Genomic DNA, 26,015 nt, shown 5'->3' with positions numbered 1-26,015 from the left:
TCAAAGGTCAAAAAAGGGAGCCTTGATGTTCAGTCGGTCCCTCTCGGCCTCTTCGTCTTCATCGTAGGGCTCATCATCATCATCATCATCATCGTCCTCTACATCACTGTGGTGGGGGGTGGAGTGGAGGGAGGCAGAGGGAGAGGGGGGCACTGAGTAGGGCCGGGGGTAACGGAAACCCTCTGTCTGTGGAGACAAAGGTGTAATTGCTAATTACTCTGCTTAATGCTTTCTAAGTATACCCTAAGATTGTCTGTCTCTCAAGTAACTTTCCATTCCTTTCTTAAACACCTGACAGAGACTTCAAATTTCTAGACTTCAAGCAAATAGATCATCCATCACAATCAGTTGCTTCATGGATTGTATTGAAGTCATCAGTTGGTGCGTTCATGTGCTGGTAAGAAGCTGCAATATGTATGGAGTCCCAATTTTACTTTCATTAACCCCTATATTCCCTTCTTTCGTCCTTTCTCTCCCCTCTTTCCGTCCTATTTCCCTTCTTCTTCTTTTTTCCTTAATTTCTTGTCCCTTTTTCTTTCCCTCCTTTCCATTTTCCTTCATTCTTGTCCACCTTTAGTTTCAACTGGATAGTTCTAACTCTTACATTACTGTAATATATATTAACGACAAACTAAAATGCAATCTAATTGTGACTTTGAAATTCAAATTTGTATCAAGCCTGAAAATTGTGTATCAAATATCAGTCATAGTCCTTGAATCATAGAACGAAGAGCAAAAGGAGAAAGGGGGAGTCTTGAAACTCTACAGGGATGTACGTCAGCACACTTCACAATGATGTCTTGTCATTCATCCAAATGTTAGGCTGTCAATTAAAGCATGACAAATGTGGGTAAAATTCAAAAGTATCCACTTCTGTCAGTCAGTACATGAGAGAGATTCTCATGCACATGCATGTGCAGTTAGAGGAAGACCTTGTTACAGGTTCTCAGAGAGCCACAACCCAAAGGTGTGTAAAGTTGTTACTCGCTATTTTTCCAATGAAAATAAAAAAAAGAATTAGCCTCATATAGAAGGGGGGCACATTTGAGAAATTAGTAAATGTGTAAAGACTCAAATTTAAAGACAAGTTCATGGTGATAATAATATGTAGATTATTGGTATATTCAGTGTAATAAATGAATTCCCATAAAAAAAGGTAAATATTCTATATATCAATAATATCAATATGTAGCTGCTATTTGTAACTCCAAAAAGCTTACTTCCATGGACAGATTTTAAGACAATGGGTCCTTTACACAGACATGAAAGGCTCCCCACCTCCTCCTACATAGGAAGAAGACACCCAGAAGTGCACGAGTAGTGGTTTTGCATCTCTTTGTGGTAATCTTTCCATCCCTTTTTTGGACGTTTGATTGAATTTTGACAAGAAACTTTAACAGTCACTTCATACAAAAGTAACAAGCACAGTATCTATTTGAAGCACATGAAGCAGATGCAGATGCAAAACGTAAAAAACATTTCCACTATTAAAATAACTAACTTAGATTACTCTGGAGCCTATTTGTAGGAGGTATTTGTTTTCTAGTTCAGTCACTCATTCATAAACTCCCTAATTTTCTTGAACAGTATTCCTCACCTTCAAAGGGGCCATGGGGTCCATCTGGAACTTGTCCGGGAAAGCTCTGTTAAGTGCGAGATGGCGGGCGTGTATATAGAACTGCAATTGACAAGACAGCAGAGATATACATCAACAACTGAACAACATTTGATTGAAAATCTTGATTCGTTTTTCTTCTTTAGTTTCGAAGTTTTTAAAGGAATTTTACGATTTTATTGTGAACTGCAACATGACTCCAACACTAAAGATGACTTCTTGTTTCTGTCCTATATTTACATCCAGTTGAGGAACTAATCTACTATTTAATTTACAGTAAGTTGTCTTGATTAAAGCTCAATTTCAAACAACCTAAAATGCATCTCCGTTATAATTTGAGTGAAAATCTCTTCCTAGCTGTATTCATGAATGCAAACTATTTTATTGTGTGTACAGACATGAACTAGAGACCATCTGGCGATGGTATCACACCAGCTGCGACACCAATTAGGGCAATGGGCGTAGACAGACAGACAGACAGACAGACAGACAGACAGACAGACAGACAGACAGACAGACAGACAGATAAAATATAAACACCTGGCAAAGTACTCAAACCACCTCTGTTCCCCAAGCACATTTTTCCGTGATGACACACACATAGACTCACAAGGCGGCTGGTTATAAAGTAGTGGCTGTTAGGTGTTATATTTTCGCTTCTATCAAACAGTAATTTGGTGCTGGTGCAGCAGTAACAGACCCGTCCTAGGTATCTCCAGTCCAGCAGGTCAGACAGCCTCTCAGTTCGGTTCCGCTGGATGATGCGCTGGCGCAGAGATTGCTGGCAGAAACTGAACATGAACTGGGTCAGCTGGTTACAGGACTCTTCAGGCGCACGGAACCGACGGTCCACGATGTAAACACCTGTTAGAGACAGTGAGGAACAAAAGAAAGAATGGAGGAGAGAAAAGAAAAGAAAAGACAGTAAGGAACAATGTCAGCATGTGACCAGACATTTAATTCCTCAAAATGAAAGGGCCCTAGGTGCTTTGAGATAAAGGCCCTGTCACACATATCCGTATGGCGGAAACGTATGCCGGCGTATACGAAATATACGGCAATACGCTGGTGTACGTTGATATAAATTATGGGTGAGTTGTGATCATTCGAAGGATGCAGACGATACGCCGAACACGCCATACGGCCCTGTCATACAGTTCCGTATGGCAGAAATGTATGCCGGTGTATATGAAAATTAGCTACGTCCGACTTTTCCACAGCGGTGTTGTAGCTGACGTATACATAACGTATACATAACAAATGATTATACGCATGTCAAACCTATTGATAGCGTATCACATACTTATACAAAACGTATCAGAGCGTATGGCCAACGGACCTAGAAAAGTGCCTGTTTGGTTCACGTCATGCTGATGCTGGAGAACTCTTGTCGCAGCCTCTCAGCATCCTCCATGCTCTCTGATGCTGTGTTGATGATGGGTTGATGTATTCATCAAGACGTGCTGTGAAGAAGTGAGGATGAGCTACTCACAGGGACCCTATATACTATATTCAAACCCCAATAAACTCCCAAAACGCTAGCTGAATGCTAGTTGTACTGTAGAAACACGTTTAATAAGTTACTCCGTCGTCAGGTATAAGTTTAACATAGGTTACGAATAGGTTATCCACTCGCTATCAATAAGTTGGCAGTAGGGTTCACCATCACCACCATATCTAACGTACCTCCAATGTATTCACGTACTGTATTCACGTAGATTTTCACGTACTGTATTCATATAGGTATTCACGTACTGTATTCACGTAGGTATTCACGTACGTATTCAGTATTTGCGTATGTCTAACGTACCTGAACTTATGTGTAACGTCTGCATAACTTATGAGGCACACGTTGGGTACGTCCAAAATTTTTGAACATGCTAAAAAAAAATTCACAGCCTCAGCGTTCAACAACGTACCCCAGCGTAACACAGCGTGCTCTTAACGAATACTACTTATGCCTTACCTTATATCAACGTACACCAACGTATTGCCGATATTTAGTATACGCCATATTTTTGTATATGTTATGCATTCGTTGGGCATTCGTCTGATACGTTTTGTATAAGTAAGTGATACGCTATCAATAGGTTAGACATGCGTATCTGTATACGTTCACTTTTCCGATCCGATGAAAGGTTGGACATATTTGGACTCTGACAAATTGTGAGCTATTTTTCATATACGTTTCCGCCATACGGATATGTGTGACAGGGCCTTTAGGCACCAATAGAACTGATTATAAGACAAGATGTGTGTGTGTGTTTGTGTGTCCACACCATAGGCAGCAGGATCAGACACATGCTCCTCTATGAAGCAGCCAAAACCTGACAGGTTGGTGGTCACACTGGGAATTCCCATTACAGTACATTCACCTGGGGAAATACAACACAGATCAGAAAAGGTACAGTATGTTTGTTGTCATGTGTATTGGTCTCAGGTGACAAAATACACCATCTAGAAGCCCTTTTGAAGGTCCTAAGCTCCTAGGGCCACCAAGAGCTGATGGATGGTTTCCATGTGGCTTGTCCACCTAATGTGTGCCGATTTAACAGTTTGCTAATTGTTAATACCAGCAGTGTTCATTGCATATACAGAATGTTTAAGTCTAAGTCAGTTTACATAAACTGCCTTTTTGCAAAGTATGCACTGGATCGACAGAATGCATAATTTCCTCATGTGGCTGCTGTATAGATTTGTGTAACAACTACAGTGCCTCTGTATTTCAGGAACATGAAACATATGTGTGTGTGCGCTTGTATATTACAGGTTACAATGTGAGGTTTACCAGGTGTGTATCCCCATGGTTCATAGTAGGAGGGGAAAACTCCAAGGTTGCAGCCACGAACAAAGTCCTCATAGTCCATTGGCAGCAGAGGACTGGTGGAGGACAGGAACTCAGGGTGGAAAATAATCTGAGAGAAGGACAGACAAGGGCACATCAAGCAGTAACATGAAGTTCTGGAAGTAAATTTATTTTTTGTCATCACTTGGAGGCTTGGACTTGCCATTAGCTCCAAAAAAGGAAACACTAAATATTTTATGAGCAAAACATTTGCTGTGGATATTCATGGTTCAATGTTTTGGTGCCTTTCACCTATTGCCATTCCCTCAGAACAAATGTTTGGGTGTATGGCTTTGGAATATCAATGAGTTTTCCTCTCCACCAGCAGCTCAGAGTTTTCACTTATCCTGTGAAATAGTTTCACATCTACAAGATGCAATGCACACATTTTTGTACAGATGGTTCCAAGAAGATGCATCCGGATGATCTTTCCACAAACACCACCATGACATTGACAATTGTGTTTTTCTTTTGTAAATTTGGCTCAATGCATTGCTGTCTACAGCCTCATAGAGCTACTAGCAAGGCTGAAAACTCGTAGCCATGTGTTTCTTTCAGCAAAATGCTCTTAACTTGTTCACATAAAGCCCTTCTTGGTCTGACCAAAATAGGAAACCATATCAAATTTGTCATCTACCTTGACGCGATCATTCCTGGAGTTGAACAGGCCGATGCGTCTGACGTTGGAAAGGATGGGATCTGTTGAGTCATCCAGCATGTTGTGAGTCGTCACCGGAGGGAGGCTGTGTCTCTGAATACAGTTTTTGTTGAAAAGAGGGGACAGGTTTCTTTGGTCTCTTCATTGTGTGTTAGTGTGATGGAATTTTCAATCACCACGATCCTGAATGATATCTGGAATTTATATAAATCAATGTCCCCTAGGGATATCAAATCAAATCAAATGTATTTATATAGCCCAATATCACAAATTAGACATTTGTCTCAGTGAGCTTTACAGACTGTACAGTATACGACACACTCTGTCCTTAGACCCTCGCACCGCACAAGAAAACTTCCTAAAAGAAACCCCACAATTAAAGGGGGAATATTGGAAGAATTTCAGGGAGAGCAACTGAGGAGGGATCCCTCTCCCAGGACGGACAGACGTGCAATAGATGACGTGTGTACAGGTTATAAACAACATAGTAAAAATACAACATCCATGTGACAGAAATTATGTTGTGATCGAAAAAGAAAAAGACAGGATGAATCCAAGATAATGTCAAAAAGGCTTCCCGGTGTCAGGCAGGACCAGGGCAGCAGGCGCAGCCACGATTCATGATCCAGATGTTAACTTTAACAGTGGCAACCTGTCACATGAGAGACACAGAAACTGATGCCCCGGATGCTGAGTTAGTAACCTACATTTACATAAATGCATACAGATAGAGAGGGATAGGATGGGAAAGGAAGGGGAGGAGAGAGGAAGAGAAGGAGGAGAGCAGAGAGGTGTCCCACAGCAGTCTAAGCCTATAGCAGCATAACTAGGGGCTGGTCCCAGGCAAGCCTGAGCCAGCCCTAACTATAAGCTTTATCAAAAAGGAAAGTTTTTAGCCTGCTCTTAAATGTGGAGATGGTGTCTGCCTCCCGAACACAAACTCGAAGCTGGTTCCAGGACAGGAGAGGACCTTGATAGCTGAAGGATCTGGCTCCCATAGACTCTAAGAACTATAAGTAACCCTGCATTCTAGGAGTGCAATGCTCTAGTTGGTTTATAAGGTACTATGAGATCTTTAAGATAAGCTGGAGCCTGACCATTAATTGCTTTGTAAGTCAGGAGAAGGATTTTGAATTCTATTCTATATTTTACCAGGAGCCAGTGAAGAGCAGCTAATACAGGAGTAATATGATTCTGTTTCCTTGTTCTTGTCAATACACGTGCCGCTGCATTTTGGATCAACTAAAGAGTCTTAAGCAAGTTTTTGGGACAAACTGATAATAATGAGTTGCAGCAATCCAGCCTTGAAGTAACAAATGCATGGACTAGTTTTTCTGCATCATTTTGGATGTGTCTTATTTTTACAATGTTATGTACATGAAAGAAGGAAGTCCTTGAAATTTGTTTTATGTGGGAGTTAAAAGACAGATCCTGCTCAAAGATGACGCCAAGATTCCTTACGGTGGGGCTGAAGGCCAAATTAATGCCATCCAGAGTTACCATGGCATTAGAAAATGCATTTTGGAGGCGTTTAGGGCCAAGTATAATAACTTCAGTTTTGTCTGTGTTTAACATCAAAAACTTGCTAGACATCCACGTTTTTATGTCCTTAAGGCATGCTTGAAGTTTAGCTAATTGATTGGTTTCATCTGGTTTAATTGATAGATATAATTGGGTATCATCCGCATAACAATGAAAGTTTATAGAGTGGTTCCTTATAACATTGCCCAAAGGAAGCATATATAAGGTGAATAGAATAGGTCTAAGTACAGAACCTTGCGGGACTCCAAGACTGACTTTGGCTGTCATGGAGGATTTATCGTTAACACGTACAAACTGAGATCGCTCAGGTAAATAGGACTTGAACCAGCTTAGTGCGGTTCCCTTTATGCCAATATAATGTTCCAGTCTCTGTAATAGAGTGTCATGATCAACAGTGTCGAAAGCAGCACTGAGGTCTAACAAGACAAGAACAGAGACAAGTCCTTTGTCTGATGCCAATAGAAGGTCATTGGTAACTTTCACCAGTGCCGTCTCTGTGCTATGATGAACTCTAAATCCAGATTGAAAATCCTCAAATAAACTATTATTATGTAAAATCACACAACTGTTTTGCGACTGCTTTCTCAAGGATTTTAGCGAGACAGGGAAGGTTAGATATCGGTCTATAGTTGGCTAAAGCCTCTGGATTTTATTACTATTATTAATAGTTTTATTACAGCTACTTTAAAGGATTGTGGTACGTAGCCAGATAATAGAGACAGGTTGATCATATTTAATAACGAGGCATTAATTAAGGGTAAAACTTCTTTAAACAGTTTAGTTGGAATTGGATCTAAAAGACAGGATGATGGCTTAGACGACGAGATTGTTGAAGTAAGTTGGTTATGGTCGATTGGAGTAAAACAGTCTAGGTATATATCAGGAGTTACAGCTGTTTTTGAGGTTCCGGAGGTTGAAGTTTTTTTACACCGAGTGTGTCGCCGGCAACACGTTGCGGAAGTGAAACTTTGGATTACCGTAATTACGTCATGGTTTGCGCTATCAAAAAAATGTCAACGGTTTCTGAAAGCTGAGACTCTGCGCTTTACAGCCAACATTAATCATGGTAATTTCACTTACGCCTCTCCCGGAAGCCCCCGAAACAGCCCCTTTGTTCCAAGCAAATACACACACAGTGCTGGAGACAACAGAGCGGAGAAATAGAGAGAGGAGAGGGAGAAGCTGTGGGGATGCTGGAGCATCTGGTGATGCTGTCTGAGACCACCACATCATCAAAGATGTCAGACTGAGGCTTGGAAGTCCTGCAACTTTTTGATGTTAAACACAGACAAATGTTATTGTTCTTGGCCCCAAACGCCTACAAAATACATTTTCTAATGACACAGTAACTCTGGATGAAATTAATTTGGCCTCCAGCACCACCGTAAAAAGCAATTAATGGTCAGGCTCCAGCTTATTTTAAAGATCTCATAGTACCTTATAACCCAACTAGAGCATTGCGCTCACAGAATACAGGGTTACTTGTGGTTAAAAGTAGAATAGGCTTCAGCTATCAAGCTCCTCTACTGTGGAACCAGCTCACAGTTTGTGTTTGGGAGGCAGACACCCTCTCCACATTCAAGAGCAGGCTAAAGACTTCCTTCTTTGAGAAAGCTTATAGTTAGGGCTGGCTCAGGCTTGCCTTGGACCAGCCCCTAGTTATGCTGCTTTAGGCTTAGAGTGCCGTTGGACTTTACACCTCTCTCCTCCTCCTTTAACTATCTCTCTCTCCTCCTCTCTCTGGACGGGGAGATATCTATATGCATTCATGTCCCTTAAATGCATGTTACTAACTCAGCATCCGGGGCATCATCCTCTGAGTTTCTGTGTCTCTCATGTGGCAGGTTGCCACTATTAACATGTACGTCTGGATCATGAATCGTGGCTGCGCCTGTTGTCCTGGTCCAGCCTGATGCACACATTAATATTTTTTTTGGAGGCATCGGGAAGCTTTTTTGACATCCTCCTGAATCCATCTTTTTTATATTTGATCACATAATGTTGTAATTTTACTATGTTGTTTATTCTCAACACATGACATCTATTTCACGTCTCTCTGTCCTGGGAGAGGGATCCCTACTTAGTTCCTCTCCCTAAGGTTTCTTCCATTTTTCTCCCTTTTATTGTGGGGTTTCTTCTAGGGAGTTTTTCCTTGTACGGTGGGAGGTCGAAGGACAGGAGTATTGCACTACATCCATAAGCCAAATAAATCATTTAACAACCCTCTTGGATCAGCTTGAAAATGTATTGGCACAAAGCTGAAACATACACAACTCATGATGATGATCTTATAGAATATAATGCAATGCTGTAGATTAAATTTAAAAATGACCACAATCGGTTTTTAATAGTAGCAAGGCGCAACTGAACATAACAACAATAACACAGTCTCCCCTTTTTACGTTCAGATTTTCATTTTGTTTTTATCTGTGTGATCTTCTTTTTATTTATTTATTTTACACATATTTATGTTAGAGGAAGCCTGAGATTTAAAATTAAAATTATTTTAGTAACATTAGTAATGTATTCAGCAAAGGTATGATGGTTTCAATTGAATGTCTGTGACACCATTAGTTAGTTACAAGCGGCCGGCCTGGCCACCAAATAAAAGAACAGAGAAACTCAGATTACAACACACAGAGGGAGTGGGACTTCATTCTCTGCTCAGGAAGGCATTACTCACTATATCTTTTGATAGCAAATAGCTGCTTTCAGCTATATTAATGTTCAAAATATCATACTGTATATAGAACCTTTAGCAACTTTCAAACCTTATTATAACCCTGGTTTGGATGTATTATTAGAACAATACTACTGGATCAATGTTTCACATTTCAATTATTCAGTGAGTTGTGTCAACACTAGGGCTGTCAAGCGATTAAAATAATTAATCTAATTAATTACAAGCTTTGTGATTAATTAATCGTGATTAATCGCATATAACAATATTTACTGTGAGTTTCATTTATTTTTAGATTAAATGAACCAAGCAGGTGGATTGTATAGGATTGCCCTACATTACAATGAAATGTCCAAGAACAACGCTCCCATTCACCAACTAACCACAAAAATAACATGCCGAAATGGCTGCATGGAACAGATAGTTACACACGCACGCACACACGCACGCACGCACGCACGCACGCACCCATGCACGCAATGGAAATATCATATTATATATAGCATGTAGCAGAATTTTGTCTCAAATGTAAACTGTTCACAGTTAGGTCTATGGATTATCCAGAACACCTAGGATATTGTTTAAGTAAGGAAAACTTTACAGATAATTGTTTACACAACTGCAATGCCATTAACACACAAATTAATTAAAATAATAATTTGGACCCTTTAACAGCAAAAATATATATACCGATTGCCACCTGAACCAATCTCATCAATTATTTAAGGTATTAACAAGGTTGACATGTGTTGTACCTTATAGAGAAGAGTAAGAGAGACAACTTTACAGGTCATGAAACTATAAGTTAAAAAGGCTGTAATTGAAAAGTGGTATAATACATACCTACAATACATAGGGTTTTATTTATTTATTGTTGGTCGTTGTAATCTTTGTATGTACTTTCTGTTGTGAAAACTCTATCTAATTACCCCCTCTATTATGTTCTGTCTTGTTCACTTAGGTTTTGTCATGATGCACCAATAAATAAATACTAAATAAATCAGATGAAAAAAAACAACAGACAACTCAAAATGATGCCAGTATTTGTTTACTGTTAACAAAAGAAGAGAAAAGCTCCAGTACCTGAGTGGCGTAGATTGCTCTCTTCATAATGGTGAAGTCGTCTCGATCCAGAATGGAGTTCATATCAGGGATCTGTCCTCTGAGGACAGAGCAAACAGGAAAACACAGACATAGAACATCATCATCACAGAGAACCAGTGTTGATGTACACAGTGTAAAATCAATAAAGCTATGGGTTCACTTACAGTGTCATTTTACTTACTTTAACAGAGCATCATACAGCTTTTTACCAAACTTCTCCTTCACAGTGTGAGCTGTATCCCTGTGAAAGTCAAATGTAAATGAAGAGTTTACGGTATTTACTAGCTATTATTAGTGCATTTCCCTAGTGCATGGTTGGTGCTATATACTGTATACAGTATGTATATATATATATATATATATATATATATATATACACACACATATATATATATATATATACTCACATATATATATATATATATATATATATATATATATATTAATGTGTCCCTGTGCTTGTCTCATTTGATTTTGAGAGACCATTCTGTAAGTGCAGGTGTTATTTTAAAATATCTAGAGGTTTGAACAACTGGCTTGGGACTGGAAGGTTGCGAGTAGAAAACTCCAAATCAATAGTGGTTTATATAACACACACAAAAACTACTGGGTCAAGGTTGGGAAATTATCACGGACATGGTAAAACCGTGAAATCCCTGTACGCCCAAAGCGAGACTTGTGTCCGGATACTCTGCAGTAAGTCGGACTCGTTCCCAGTGAATGTTGGCCTCCGCCTGGACTGCGCTTTGTCACCAATCCTGTTTGTGATTTTCATGGACAGGATATCGAGGCGTAGTCGTGGAGGAGAGGGGTTGCAGTTCGGTGGCCTGAGGATCTCATCGCTGCTCTTTGCAGATGATGTGGTCCTTATGGCATCATCGGTCTGTGACCTTCAGCAGTCACTGGATCGGTTCGCAGCCGAGTGTGAAGCGGTTGGGATGAGGATAAGCACTCAGCAGGAAACCGGTGGATTGCCTACTCCGGGTAGGGAATGAGCCCTTACCCCATGTGAAGGAGTTCAAGTACCTAGGGGTCTTGTTCGCGAGTGAGGGGACGATGGAGCGAGATTGGCCGGAGAATCAGAGCAGCGGGGGCGGTACTGCAGTCGCTTTCCCGCACCGTTGTGACGAAAAGAGAGCTGAGCCAGAAGGCAAAGCTCTCAATCTACCGGTCGATCTTCGTTCCTACCCTCACCTATGGTCATGAAGGCTGGGTCATGACCGATAGAACGAGATCACGGGTACAAGCGGCCGAAATGGGTTTTTTCAGACGGGTGGTTGGCGTCTCCCTTAGAGATAGGGTGAGAAGCTCAGCCATCTGTGAGAGACTCGGAGTAGAGCCGCTGCTCCTTTACGTTGAAAGGAGCCAGTTGAGGTGGTTCGAGCATCTAGTAAGGATGCCACCCTGGGCGCCTCCCTATGGAGGTGTTCCAGGCACGTCCAGCTGGGAGGAGACCCCGGGGAATACCCAGGACTCGGTGGAGAGATTATATCGCCTCACTGGCCTGCGAACGCCTCGGGATCCCCCAGTCGGAGCATGTGGCCCGGAGAAGGGAAGATTGGGGTTCCTTACTGGAGCTGCTGCCCCCCGCGACCCGACCCTGGATAAGCGGTAGACGATGGATGGATGGATGGATGGATGGATGGATGGATGGTAAAACCAACGTTAACTATTGGTACCATAATAGAAAGTGAATTTTTCTGTGCTACAACAACGTCACACCACACTCATTATTTGCATCACCACAAGAGGTTGATCAATGTTATTAGTTTTCAGCTGAGGACAGTCTCCCAGTGGAGCTGTTCCGAGGCCAGCAGATCAGATTGTGGTTGTACTTGGCAGCGTCTGAATTTGTATAACTGTATAGGCCACAGCAAAAGAGGGCTTTGCTGTAACTGAAACTACCCTGGTCAGAGGTTCATAAAAGGAGGATGCCTGCTGCCTTTTTTGTGTGCTCAATAATAAATTAATCTAGGTTAGACTGCTAGTCAAATGCTTTGTATGAATACAGTAAAATGTGTATATACTTCCATGTATAGTATAATTTCTTTATTTTTGTATTGGACTGTAATGTAAACCATATCAGGGCATACCAGAGCTGTTTGCGCACTGCCTGTCCCTTTAGTGACTCCACATTGAAGTTGTTGGTTTTAGCTGGCATGATGAAGAAAACTACCACTGTCATATCATTTCTGTGGAGCTGTGGATAGAGTGAGGAAAGAGAATGGGGGAACAACATGAATTAGTGTTTTGGACAGGACTGTGCCCTGAAGAATATACAGCTACAGCAGAGCACTACTGGATGCAAAGGACCTAACCTGCAGTAGATAGTTGAGTCTGGACAGTGATTCAAGGAAAATATCAGCTCCCTTGTTGGAAAACTCATAGCGTCCAGCGATGAAGAAGAAGAGGGTTTTCTCTAGGTTGAAGTCCAGATGACTGCCAGAAGGGGAGGAAATAAGAATTACAACCAGGTTTAAAGGGAAATTCTCTAGTTAAGAATAAATCATTTTCAAAAGTATATTGTTTCAAACCATATGTGAATGGCTTCCTCCAGTAATGAGAAAATCTAATTTTGAAATTTCCTAAATAGAACAAGAACACTGGGTTACCTCTACATGAGCTGGATCAGAACTACCTTAATAAAATCAACTCACCCATAGAAGTGCCCTCTGACAAACTCCTGGATGCGGGCCTTGCTGGTGGAGTGCAGGTTTTGAAACTCATGCATGGCCGAGAACTTCTTCACATTCAGCCCGTTCGGGGTCACCACATCTGTACCATCAATATAGCAATAGGAGTGCTTTAGTTTCAGTTTTTTTTGTCATGTACACAACCGTTACAGAAAAGCAGTTGTTGGCATCGAAAATTGCAGTCTTAGGCAGTGACCTTATTTAAGATCCTAGTGGCCTGAGGGTATAAGCTCTTCCTGAGCCTCCCAGTGTTAGCCTGGTCTATGTAGTACCTTCTTCCTGCCCTCAACAGGGAGAAAAGGCTGTTTTCTGGGTGGTTGGGATCCTTAATGATAGCCCTATTCTTGCGGCACCTGGTGTAAATATTCTTTAGGCAGGGAAAAACCCCATCTATTGTATGTTCAGCCGAGCTTACCACTCTTTGCAGGACCTTGCGGACCTGTTTGGAGCTGTTTCCATACAAGGCAGTATGCCTAAATTAGTATGCAGCGCCCAGGTCAGGCCCTGTGGACACCAAGGTACTTGAAGCTGTCCACCCTCTCCACAAAGGGCCGGATGATATTAAGGGGAGCGTAGTTCCTATTATGCTTCTTCCCAAAGTTGACTATCAGCTCCTTAGTCTTGCTCATGTTTAGGAGTAGGTTGTTGTTCTGATACCAGGGGGTCAGTTACTCTACTTCCTTCAGGTAGGCCATGTCATTGTTAACTGTGATCAGGCCCACCACAGCTGTGTCTGTAGAAGCAGAGTCTGGGTTTCTGGTACAACATTACTTACTGGCCAGCACAGCTGCCAAACTTGATGGTGTTGGAGTTGAAAGTGGTACCCATTTTTTTTTGTGTAAAGGGAGTACAGCAAGGGGGCTCAAAACGCAGCCCTGGGGTGCTCTGGTGTTAAGTATTAGGGTGAAAGAGGTGTGCTGCTTCTGTCATGATTTGTATGTTGTTGTTTTTGTGTTGTTGTTGTTATAAATATTACATCAGTAGAACTATAAACAAAGTGATTATGTGTTCTGAAATATAACAGTAACTTATTTACCATTAGGGCGAAAATCAGCTATCGGTCTGACGACAATAAGCCTCTGGGGGCAAGGGGCTATATTTTTGGGTTTCGGATGTAGCCAGCTAAGACTCTGTGCGCTGCCCATTTTGTACTGTGGCTGGTCTCTGCCTCTTTGAGGGAGCTCAACCCTCAGCTTAGTTTGGCAGCAGCTATTGCCTTCACTGCATCAGTTGAGACAGCAGATGTGGAGAGGATGTTCTCTGCCCTCAAGCTGATAAGCAAAAAAGTATGCCTTCATTGAGCACATTTGGGACAACATGACAAAATGTTACAAATGAGACAAACAGATGTTTATAGGTGAAGACGCCACTGAGGAACAGACTCAAAGATCTACCTAGATGTGGGCCGCAGGCTGGCTGTGGACGGACCACCCCAAGACACACTTGACTGGAAGGATCTTGTTGGGCATTTTTATTTCACTGTAAGATTTGTGCCAAAATATGTCATTTGGTCATTTGGACTGTCATTTGGTTTTTCTTCTTCTTGTTCCATCTTGATATGAAATTTAAGTCCCTATGGGCACTTTTGTCTGTGAAATCTTGATTTTTACAATTAAGCTTACAACACTCTACAGGTGCATGCACATACTGCCATGCACGTTCTCCAGCCTTTGCCACCAAAAAACAGGAGAGACCCTACTGGAGCTGTAAGAGGTCGTAAATGTCTGTGAAGACATCTGCCAGTTGATCTGGCCACACCTTGAGAGCTCGGCCAGGGATGCCATCAGGTACAGGTGCCTTGCATGAATTTATCATTTTGAAGGATCTGCACACATCTGCCAAGATATTATTAGTGGGCAGGGGTCCCAGACCTTTTGTGCTTCCTCAGCTGGAAAGTTGTTCTCAAAGTGTGCATAGAAGTTAGGAAGACCCCAGACCACATGTTTCTGGTGTTGTAACCAGGATTTTAAAAAAGTAAGTCTGAAGAACTATAGAAATAAGAGTCAAGGATGAGCTCAAGATGAGTTCAATGTGGAATGTGCCTAAAAGATGTTTGGGTATGGACAAAGTGTTAGTTGGACAAATAAACATCACCACATAAACACATAAACTCTGTCGAGCATCAAGGTGCAACAGTGAAATTCTTCCCTACCTGGCTTTCTGTGCAGCATGTGGCTGGCTTCTACAGCGGTGATCTGGGATACTGTGGTGAAGACGTGAGCACAGTGGACCGCTGCTTTCTCCAGGCAGTAACGATGGTAAATCTGCCTCTCACCGGCCTCCTTGTCAACGTTGAACTACAACACAAACACATACACCCACACACACATTTTTTTGACCTCTTTTTGACTCTTATACTCATCAGCCTGAACCCATGTTGGATTCTTCAGATCGGGGTTGTTCCCTTTGTTTTTATTGTTGTTTATGTGTCCCTGTACCTGTCTTCACTTGATTTTGAGAGACCATCCTGTAAGTACAGGTGCTATTTTTAGGTCTACAGGTTCGAACAACTGGTTTGGGACTGGAAGGTTGCCAGTAGAAAAACCCAAATCAATAGTGGTTTATATAACACACACAACAACTACTGGGTCAAGGTTGGGAAATGATCATGGACATGGTTAAACCAATGTTAACTATCGGTACCATAATAGAAAGTGAACACCGATCACCAGTCAGTCACACACTTTTTCAACCTCAACCTCCTCCCTAAAGAGGTTTTTCTGTGCTACTACAACGTCACACCACTTTTTCAGTCATTATTTGCATCAGCACAAGAGGTTGATCAATGCTATTGGTTTTCAACTGAGGACAGTCTCCCAGTGGAGCTGCTCTGAGGCCAGCAGATCAGATTGTGGTTGTACATGGCAGCGTCTGAATTTGTATAACTGTATAGACCACAGCAAAAGACAGCTTTGCTGTATCTGAATCTAGAGGTTTGAACAATTCGCTTGGGATTGGAAGGTTGCCAGTAGGATACCCCAAACCAATAGCAGTTTTTTATAACAAACACAAAACCTATTTGGTCAATGTTAGGGAATGATCATGGACATGGTACGCAGAATATTCAAGCACAGAATTTAAGAACATTTCAATTTAATTAAAATATTTACAGACTGTGCTGGATGAGTTAGGAGAGGGTGGCATTTAACACACTGTTATGGGTGAGGACCCAGATGAGAGTGTTTAAAAAAAAGAGAGCTTTATTTAACTAAGCTTAATGGAAACGACGGCACGAGGGAACACGAGGGAACACAGGAGCCGCAAGGTAACGCCCAGGTAACATAGAAGACGAACCGACAAGGAACAAATGAGACAGACACTAATCACAAGAACACTAATCACTAATCACAAGAACGGGACACAGCTGGAGGAGGCAGGCAAAGACACAAGGGCAGTGTGATTGGACACAGTAGGATCCAATCAGGGGAGGGCAAACAATCACAGAAGGGGGGAAAACACAAAGACAGGAAGTAAAACTAGACATGACACAAGGGGAGTGAATTTATCCAAATAAAACAGGAAGCAGGAAAACCAGGATCATGACACACACTCATTCCAATATAAAAGTTGATGGTTTTGAGCATCATCATTGTAAAGGATCAGTATCATTACTGTAATATTTTACAACATAAGTGATATAGTTCATTATTTTTAAGTAGATTAGTGTTATCCAGTCACATGTTAAGACCAGCCTTTAAATGCTATTAATGTTTTTTAATGTAGTAATGCAGAAAAGCTGTTTCTGGAAAACTGTATCTCACATAAGCTGCATCTCAACACCATTCTACATACTAGTGGCTGAAATATTGCAGATTCCCCCCTCTCAAAGTTATGCAAGGTGCTTAATTAACCCTGTAAATCCTCTGTAAAACATAGTTGGTCCAAAGAAGCTTATATAGATCGGCTTCTGTGCTTGCCTTTGTTTTTTTGCTATGGAGTAAAGTCATGTACAAAAATTAAGGACAAATAATATTTTCACAGTGTTGTTTTTGTTTTGTCAGTAATTTCTATTTGGTCATCTGGCCCTGAGAAATCATTCTAATGTTCTTATTATCATTAGCCTACACTAATTATTTTAACCAACCCAATAGTTTTGACATCGTTGTCTGTGCCTAACACATAGCAACACAGTTGTTCTGAGCTGCTAGAAACTAAAAATGATTTTGGTTAAAAGTTGTTTTTCCATTTATTATATTTGCCCAGAGCGACATACAAATTAGGCCCAATCCAAGCCAGAGGAAATCAATGGGAAGTATTCGAGAATGAGTTCCCCAGCACTCAGTTCAGAAGAGGTAGGTCTTCAGAAAAAAATAATTAGAATTGAATTTACTACATTTAAACATTGTGATTGTCAGATTTGAGCCTGATATAATAGCTGTTGAGGCATGCAACACACCTGACAAACATCATCCTTAAAACAAACAATATCATAATACTTGTGTTTTAGAACTTCATAGTTTTTAGTTTTTATTATTGTACTGTATTGTATTTACTGGTATTCAAAACGACTTCATGAAAAAAAGGGAAAGGAAAGGAGAGACCCTGCCCGGAGGAAGCCCGGGGCCCCCATCTGGAGCCAGGCCCAGAGGGAGGGCCTGACAGCGAGTGCCTGGTGGCCAGGTTTGCCACGGAGCCCGGTCGGGCACAGCCCGAAGAAGCTACATGGTGCCTCCCATCCATCCATCCTGTGGGCCCACCACTTATGGGAAAAACCGCTGGGGTCGGGTGCGCTGTCACACGGGTGGCAGTGACGGTCAGGGACCTCGACGGACCAGACCCGGGCAGCAGAGGCTGGCTCTGGGGACGTAGAACGTCACCTCTCTGTGGGGGAAGGAGCCGGAACTAGTGCGGGAGGTGGAGCGCTACGCACAGTCATGGCTCTGGAACCGTACTCCTGGATAGGGGTTGGACTCTATTCTTCTCCGGAGTTGCCCAAGGTGTGAGGCGTCAGGCGGGTGTGGGGATACTCACAAGTCCCCGGCTGAGCGCCGCTACGTTGGAGTTCACCCCGGTGGACGAGAGGGTCGCCTCCCTACGCCTTTGGGTTATGGGGGGGGGAAACTCTGACTGTTGTTTGTGCCTATGCCCCAAACCGCAGTTCGGAGTATTCGGCCTTCTTGGAGACCCTGAATGAAGCCCTGCAGGAGGCTCCAGTAGGGGACTCTGTATTCTTGCTGGGAGACTTCAACGCACACGTGAGAAATGATGGAGACACCTGGAGAGGCGTGATTGGGAGGAACGGCCTCCCTGATCTAAACCCGAACGGTTGTTTGTTGTTGGACTTCTGTGCTAGTCATGGAATGGCCATAACAAACACTATGTTCGAACATAAGGATGCTCATAAGTGTACATGGTTCCAGAGCACCCTAGGCCAAAGGTCAATGATCGATTTTGTAATCGTATCATCTGATCTGAGGCCGCATGTTTTGGACACTCGGGTGAAGAGAGGGGCGGAGCTGTCAACTGATCACCATCTGGTGGTGAGTTGGATCAAGGGGTGGGGGAAGACTCTGGATAGACCTGGTAAGCCCAAACGGGTAGTGCGGGTGAACTGGGAACGTCTGGAGGAAACCCCTGTCCTGGAGATCTTCAACTCACACCTCTGGCGTAGCTTTTCAGACATCCCTGTGGACGTTGGGGGCATTGAACCTGAGTGGGCGATGTTCAAAACCTCTATTGCTGAAGCTGCGGTGATGAGCTGTGGTCTCAAGGTCTTAGGTGCCTCAAGGGGCGGTAACCCTTGAACACCGTGGTGGACCCCGGTGGTCAGGGAAGCCGTCCGACTGAAGAAGGAGTCCTTCCGGGTTATGTTATCCGGGAGGACTCCGGAAACAGTTGCAGCGTACCGAAGGACTAGAAGGGCGGCAGCCTCTGTCGTGTCAGAGGCAAAGCAGCGGGTGTGGGAGAAGTTCGGAGAAGCTATGGAGAAGGACTTTTGGTCGGCACCAAGGTGCTTCTGGAAAACCATCCGGCACCTCAGGAGGGGGAAGCGGGGAACCATCCAAGTTGTGTACAGCAAGGGTGGGACCCTGCTGACTTTGACTGAGAAGGTTATTGGGCGGTGGAAGGAGCACTTTGTGGAACTCCTGAATCCGACTAACACACCCTCTATGGTAGAGGCAGAGCTGGAAGCTGATGGGGGATCATCGTCAATTTCCCTGACGGAAGTCACTGAAGTAGTCAAACAACTCCACAGTGGCAAAGCCGCAGGGGTTGATGAGATCCATCCAAAAATACTGAAGGCTTTGGGTGTTGAGGGATTGTCTTGGTTGACGCGCCTCGTCAACATTGCGTGGAAGTCTGGGACAGTGCCTAGGAGTTCGGTGTCCTGAGGATCTCATCGCTGCTCTTTGCAGATGATGTGGTCCTAATGGCATCATCGGTCTGTGACCTTCAACAGTCACTGGATCGGTTCACAGCCAAGTGTGAAGCAGTGAGGATGAGGATCAGCACCTCAAAATCTGAGGCCATGGCCCTCAGCAGGAAACTGGTGGATTACTTACTTACTAGGGAATGAGCCCTTACCCCAAGTGAAGGAGTTCAAGTACCTCAGGGTCTTGTTCGCGAGTGAGGGGACGATGGAGCGAGAGATTAGCCGGAGAATCGGAGCAGCGGGGGCGGTACTGCAGTCGCTTTACCGCACCGTTGTGACGAAAAGAGAGCTGAGCTAGAAGGCAAAGCTCTCAATCTACCGGTCGATCTTCGTTCCTACCCTCACCTATGGCTGGCGTCTCCCTTAGAGATAGGGTGAGAAGCTCAGCCATCTGTGAGAGACTCGGAATAGAGCCACTGCTCCTTTACGTTGAAAGGAGCCAGTTGAGGTGGTTCGGGCATCTAGTAAGGATGCCACCTGGGCGCCTCCCTAGGGAGGTGTTCCAGGCACGTCCAGCTGGGAGGAGACCCTGGGGAAGACCCAGGACTCGGTGGAGAGATTATATCTCCTCACTGGCCTGTGAACGCCTCGGGATCCCCCAGTCGGAGCTGGAGGATGTGGCCCGGAGAAGGGAAGATTGGGGTTCCTTACTGGAGCTGCTGCCTCCGCGACCCGACCCTGGATAAGCGGTAGATGATGGATGGATGGATGTATTACAGCAGTTTATTTCCTTCCATAATAAATGTGTGTGTGTGAAACCCTGACCTATAAAATCCAAATGTTCCAAAAGTTTGTGCTCACACACTTCTGTATTTCAAGGGTTTATGTTCTGCTTTGTTTCCTCTATCCTGGCTGCAAAGTTTGTCACAGTCAACAAAAGTGAAAATGCATATTGATATGATTCCATCGATAGAATGGTTGTTAGGTTCTTTTGGACTTCCTATTCAGGCTGAGGGTTACAAACACCTTGTCAATTATCCATTCAGCCCATGAGTGGCCTTTAGCTACATGCTGACCTTTATGATGTGAGCAGAGCAGAACCAATTACAAACATCACACTGACCCCTCCACACAGAACTCAATATCACTAATGATGCTCTAAGTGGCTGTAAAAGGCTGCAATTTTTTTGGCCTGAACCTTTTATTGTGAAAATGAATCTGATGGAACAGAACTATGTGTGCATGTATGCGTGCAACTCACTTTTCACATTGAACAGGTGCTCTTTTATTAAATAAACTAAACGCTTATATTATTTATCTAATTTATGTGCACGTTTCCGTGTCTACTGATATGGCTATGATAGCATAGCCTATAAAACAGGGGTTGGGAACCTATAACTTTATCCAAACGTACTCGTCCTTTCAGCTCGTGCAGTTTGGCATGTTTCGTGCTGTAATGACGCTCAAGATTAGCCTTTTTCACCGCAAGCGCGTCCGCACAAACTGGGCACACTGGCCTTTTACTTCCACAAAGAAATAATCGTTTGTCCATTTCTCCTGGAAAGTGCGACATTCCGCATCCACCTTTTTCTTTTTTACACTCGCCATGCTGCGTTCGCTGGTGCCAATGACAGTTTTGTTTAATATTGAAGTTTTTTGACATGACGTGACCACGTGATGACAAGTTCCTCTCGTGTTGTGTTCAAGAACCCTGACCTTAGCCAGGAAAAACAGTCAGTCGCCCGAATTACCTCGCGGGCCAGGATCAAATGGTCTCGTGAGCCGTACACGACCCGGAGGCCGGAGATTCCCCACCCCTGCTATAAAACAAACGCCCCCCAAAAACACAAACGCCCCCCTTTTAAAAATATTGCTTCCAGCGCCCCCCTGCATGCTCTCTGAACGCCCCCTCGGGTGCACTACCGCCCCCGTTGAGTACCCCTAATCTATATTAACTGTATGGCCAACCCTCCTAACAGCTCACCTTGTCCAGGTTGTTGTAAAAGTCTGCATTACCAGCACAGAGATATCGTCCCAGCAGGGTGGCGTGTGTAGTGAAGATCGTTGCCATGGGAATCTTGCGGGAGCGAGAGAGAATAACCCCTGGACCTGCCTGCCACTCATGGAAATGACCAATGACATTGGGCTGGTCTCCCAGCTGGTCTGTTAACTGGAAAACAAAAGATGCATCTGAGTTTTTATCTAAGTTTATATTGTTGCTAACTTAAAGCTGCATTAGGCAATTCACACCTTTGTAGCCACAAAAGGCAGCAGGAGGTAAAAAGTTTAAATTGAATTCACTTATAAGCAGTGTGCTCAACAGCAGGCTGCCCACCAGCTGACCTCTTTGAAGAACCAGGCGACCAGGGAGCCCAGGATGAGCGAGTCGTTGGCCTCCCGGTCATGGTAGGGCAAGCCTATCTTGCAGGTCTCCCACAGGTCCCCCTTCCAGCGGTCCAGGTTCCAGGCTGCAGAGCCAATGTCAAATAGGATCACAAATGGGCTGCCCTCAATCAGCCACCGGCCAAAATGGACCTGCAGCATCAAGAGAAAGAGAGGTACCATTTGAGAAAAACATTTTCAAAATCTAATTCCAAAGTTCTTACACTGAAAACATGCTGTGATGAGAGCATCTATTAGCAATTTCTTGCTCATACATGGCATGTTTCTGGCAACAGTGGTAGAAAAAGTGTCTTTACTTAAGCAGAAGAAGAATCCCTACATGTACTCTTGTAGTTCCTTGGTAAAAGTCAACATTCTACATTTAGGATTCTACTTCAGGAAAAGAATATTTTTCTCTTCAGTAATTATATACTGTAACACGTATAAAGTGTTTTTAAACCCAAGAAGCCATTTTTGTGGTTGCTGTTTTGCATCAAATGAAATCATTTATTGTGTACCATTTTATGTGCATTTCTCTGCAACTAAGTCTGACATATATATATATATTTTTTACCTTTGAGAACTTTGTGATCTTGATTAGTGTCCTTAGACCTTCAGCTTATCTCTATCTGGCCAGGCACTGTTGGATATTCTCTTGAAGTTGTCAGGCTTGTAACATGAAATGTGTTATTTCTAACAAATCATGGACTCATAAATGTAGTGAAAAAAAATCCTCAAAAGAAAAAATTGTTCCGATATAGTTGTTGCATGTTTTAATTTTAGGAGACCAATCACCTGCACATAGAAATGTGTAGAACATGTTGGCCATATGGTTCTGTATAATGTGTCTATTCTTCTGGATCATCATGGTCTCTGGTATATGACCGCCATCTTGTGGCCAGTTATTGGTGAACAGCTAGACTGCATCAGTCCCCTCCTTGACAGTTTGGTAAACAGTAATGCGCAGTACACAGTGACACTGTTAGGATGGTAGAATGAAAGTTATTCTTAAAGCTGTAGTTTAGCTGCTAACTTTGTAAATTGCATATATGCAAATATATGGAAAGATTAATGTGTGTATAATATATGTAATTACGATTGTGCAAATCTATGTAAAACATCAATTTAAGATATGTTACCCCTACAATTACTGGGAGAAGACATTGGTTACCTTAGTACTACTAATAAAGAAGCTTTACACTTGTTTTACTTACTAAATTTACTTTGAAGTTTGATTATTCATTTTTCAGAAGCTTTTGTCCAAAGTGACTTAAAATGTTGCCCCTTGAGAGCAATTTAAGGTTCGATGTCTTGCTCAAGGACAGTTGTACAAATCCTATGAGTAATGGACGCCCACTTATGTCTACAACACTCATAACACACACACTCACTCACCTGGCAGCCGTTGTGAATGAGAGCATCCATAGCCTTCCTGATGGCGGGGTTTGGCGGCTCACAGCCCTCCACCTGGGTCTTATAGTTATGTTCGAAGTAGGGCCCCATCATATAGTAGTTATCCCCCCATTCATCCACTGTGATCTTGGCTTTGGTCTGGATCACTGTGTAGATTCCTCCAACTGTAGGTTCATGTATAGTAAATGGAAAGAAATGCTCTGCAGTCGTGTTTTTTGTTTACTTTTTCTCTACATTTAAATATTAACAGATGAAGGTCATGCCGGTTTACATTTGGGACCCTGTTCTTACCTCAACATACTAATAAAGGTCAAAGGTCCGATGGTCAAAAGGGCTGACATTTTGTCAGCTATCATGCTTGGTTGCAACCCCAACTGGTTTCTTTTATGGCAGTTCTAGTGACATGTAATTTGATTTGATTTGATGTGCACTTTAAAGTATGCTTGTGTCCTATTCTCCTTAATAGTAGAAGTGGTTTCAAACAGTTGGCTGTTATTTATTGGCTATGATGATTTAGTAAACTTTTCATATTACAGGTGTGAATGTTTAAACCCTATGAAGTCAGAAAGTTCAGTGACATAGTTTGACTGGAGTAAAATATTTTTGTGTTATCTGTACATCCACGGTTGACCTTTTTTTTTGTGTTACTGTTCTGGTATAAACTGTCATATCTGATAAGGTCACATTTATTATAAAACGCATTTTGTAACTTTTTTTCAAATGGGCAAACCTGAATTCTACATCATTCATAAATGTTAAACTGTAAATGTTTCTTCATTTTCATAAAGCCATGGTAATTCTGAAAAGGAAATGTGCAATACATCTATATTTGGAGCTATTAAGAGACTTGGAAAGGCACATGTGCCCCTAGAAAAAAGTTAATTTCAGAGCTTTTATGTAGACTTAGAACTAGCTGGAATTTGAATTTATCTGTTAGTTTTGGATCTTTAAAGTCAGGAAAAATCTGCACTTAATCTATGTTGAAATACTCTTTTATTAAACATAAATGCTCAAATGGGTGTTCAGTAATCCTGAGGTTGATACAAGGCAATTCTGTGTAGTTTGTCAAACACAAAAATAATTTTCCATTTTTTAACAGGCCAAAACATGTGGAAATGCTTTTCCCAGTTTTTCACGTGGCAACAAAAAGACAAATATTAATATGAACAACCTTAAACAATCAGTGTAGAGCTGAGGACATAGAAAAGAGCAGAATGGTCAATAACCTCTGAACTGTTTGACAACATGACCATGTACTGCATAGAAGCAGAGGAACTTATAGACTTACATTCAAAAGTGTTAATGATTGCACATATATTAAATTTGCAGATTTCACAGATGCAAGTGTTAGTTGCTGTAAAGCTAAAATGACTAAGATATATATATGGAAGCAAATCATTTTATATTACATGGTTAAATGAAACCAAAAGTTAATCAGTAGTTACTGACAGACCTTTTACACACCTGATTTCCACCTAAGTTGAATGTTACACAGGTTGCAAAACCTCCACATTAACCAAAGTACAGAGATCGTGACCTTACCATCAGTAGTATGGCTATAGCTCTCATTCAAGGCTAACGTCAAGTCAAGGTATATGTAATCATTATAAATGGTGACACCTCATGTCCAGGAATTTATTCATCCAGTTTATTCAATGTCCATTTATTTTCATGTTTGTGCCTTTGATTTCATTATTGACACATATTAGTATAAAGGAGGCTAAAACAGCCAACATAATTGCCTAGCTGTTCCCCTTTCACCACTTATCTGCAGTTTAATGTTTAACTTTTCAGAGGGAACAGACTCTGTCCATGCTCACTGGATTTCAATATTTGCTCTTTAGTGGTAAAGAGGTACAGTTTTACACAAAGTATAGTCCTATAGTATACTGCCAGACTCCAAAAGTGCTAAGTAATTAGTGTACATATTTCATTTATTTCTTTTTATAAAATGTTCTGTAAACAATTTTGTTATTGTTGTTATTATACAATCAGAGAATTGTTCTGAGCAATCGGGCAGTTTCATGGCAAAGTCACATAATGTTTTCAGTTCATTATGTCTGCTTTTGATTCAATATACTTGAAATTAACAGGCTGTGTGTTTTAAGTATTGTTTTAAAAAAATGCAATATTTGAACTGTATAATTTTGCTATACTAAAAAAGCCTTCTGCAGCTGTACTCTTCTGTACTGCATCATTTCAAACACGTAATTTCTTTTGGTAATTAAAGCACCATTACACTTGATCTGACCTTTGTTTGTGACCTCCCAAGCCACCTCAAAGAGCAGCAGGTCCTCCACAGGCAGCTCTGCTTCCTCCCAGTCCGGTAGCACCCCGCTCAGAGATGTCATGGACAGGGAACGTGACAGTGGCATCTTAAAACGTCAGAGGGAGGTCAGACAGACACCACCAGGAATTTAGAACTGTGACAGTCTGTAAAGAAATCCTTCAAATAGGCCTACAGGTTGAGGTCCTGGGCTCAGCTTGAAAAATCCTCCAGGACAAGATAAATAGGACTGATGGGGGCTTCCACTCCGCCTCCTAAGGCTGATATTTACACTTGCACACACACACACACACACACACACAGACACACACACACACACACACACACACACACACACACAGACACACACACACACAGACACACACACACACACACACACACACACACACACACACACACACACACACACACACACACACACACACTCACACACTGTTGTTACTAAGCTGAACTGAATATGATTGTGAAATGTAGATAAATGAA

At 42.3% G+C, this 26,015-nt stretch overlaps 1 protein-coding gene across 1 annotated transcript; it reads right to left on the bottom strand.

Moving 5' to 3' along the window:
- gys2 (glycogen synthase 2) lies at positions 1-25,620 on the bottom strand. Its single transcript, XM_029462520.1, has 16 exons — positions 25,497-25,620; positions 23,228-23,409; positions 21,794-21,985; positions 21,435-21,620; positions 15,290-15,434; positions 13,102-13,219; positions 12,763-12,883; positions 12,538-12,644; positions 10,626-10,685; positions 10,424-10,502; positions 5,098-5,211; positions 4,404-4,530; positions 3,895-3,990; positions 2,316-2,479; positions 1,598-1,678; positions 1-186 (listed from the first exon to the last, which is right to left on the bottom strand). The coding sequence occupies exons 1-16, from the start codon at positions 25,618-25,620 to the stop codon at positions 1-3; spliced, it is 2,082 nt and encodes a 693-aa protein (XP_029318380.1).
- Between the last annotated feature and the right edge of the window lie 395 nt (positions 25,621-26,015).

This window comes from Cottoperca gobio, chromosome 23, assembly GCF_900634415.1.
Source record: "Cottoperca gobio chromosome 23, fCotGob3.1, whole genome shotgun sequence".
Taxonomy (NCBI): domain Eukaryota; kingdom Metazoa; phylum Chordata; class Actinopteri; order Perciformes; family Bovichtidae; genus Cottoperca; species Cottoperca gobio.
Note: the sequence above shows the minus strand (reverse complement) of the source record. Positions and strands in the feature narration are given on the sequence as shown.

Excerpts from the sequence above, each read along its gene's own strand:
- gys2 (XM_029462520.1), bottom strand. The coding sequence starts at position 25,620 with ATGCCACTGTCACGTTCCCTGTCCATGACATCTCTGAGCGGGGTGCTA. Across the intron at positions 13,220-15,289 it reads CATGCTGCACAGAAAGCCAG|ATGTGGTGACCCCGAACGGG; the intron begins GTAGGGAAGAAT and ends TTGATGGTACAG. Across the intron at positions 3,991-4,403 it reads ACCATGGGGATACACACCTG|GTGAATGTACTGTAATGGGA; the intron begins GTAAACCTCACA and ends GTATTTCCCCAG.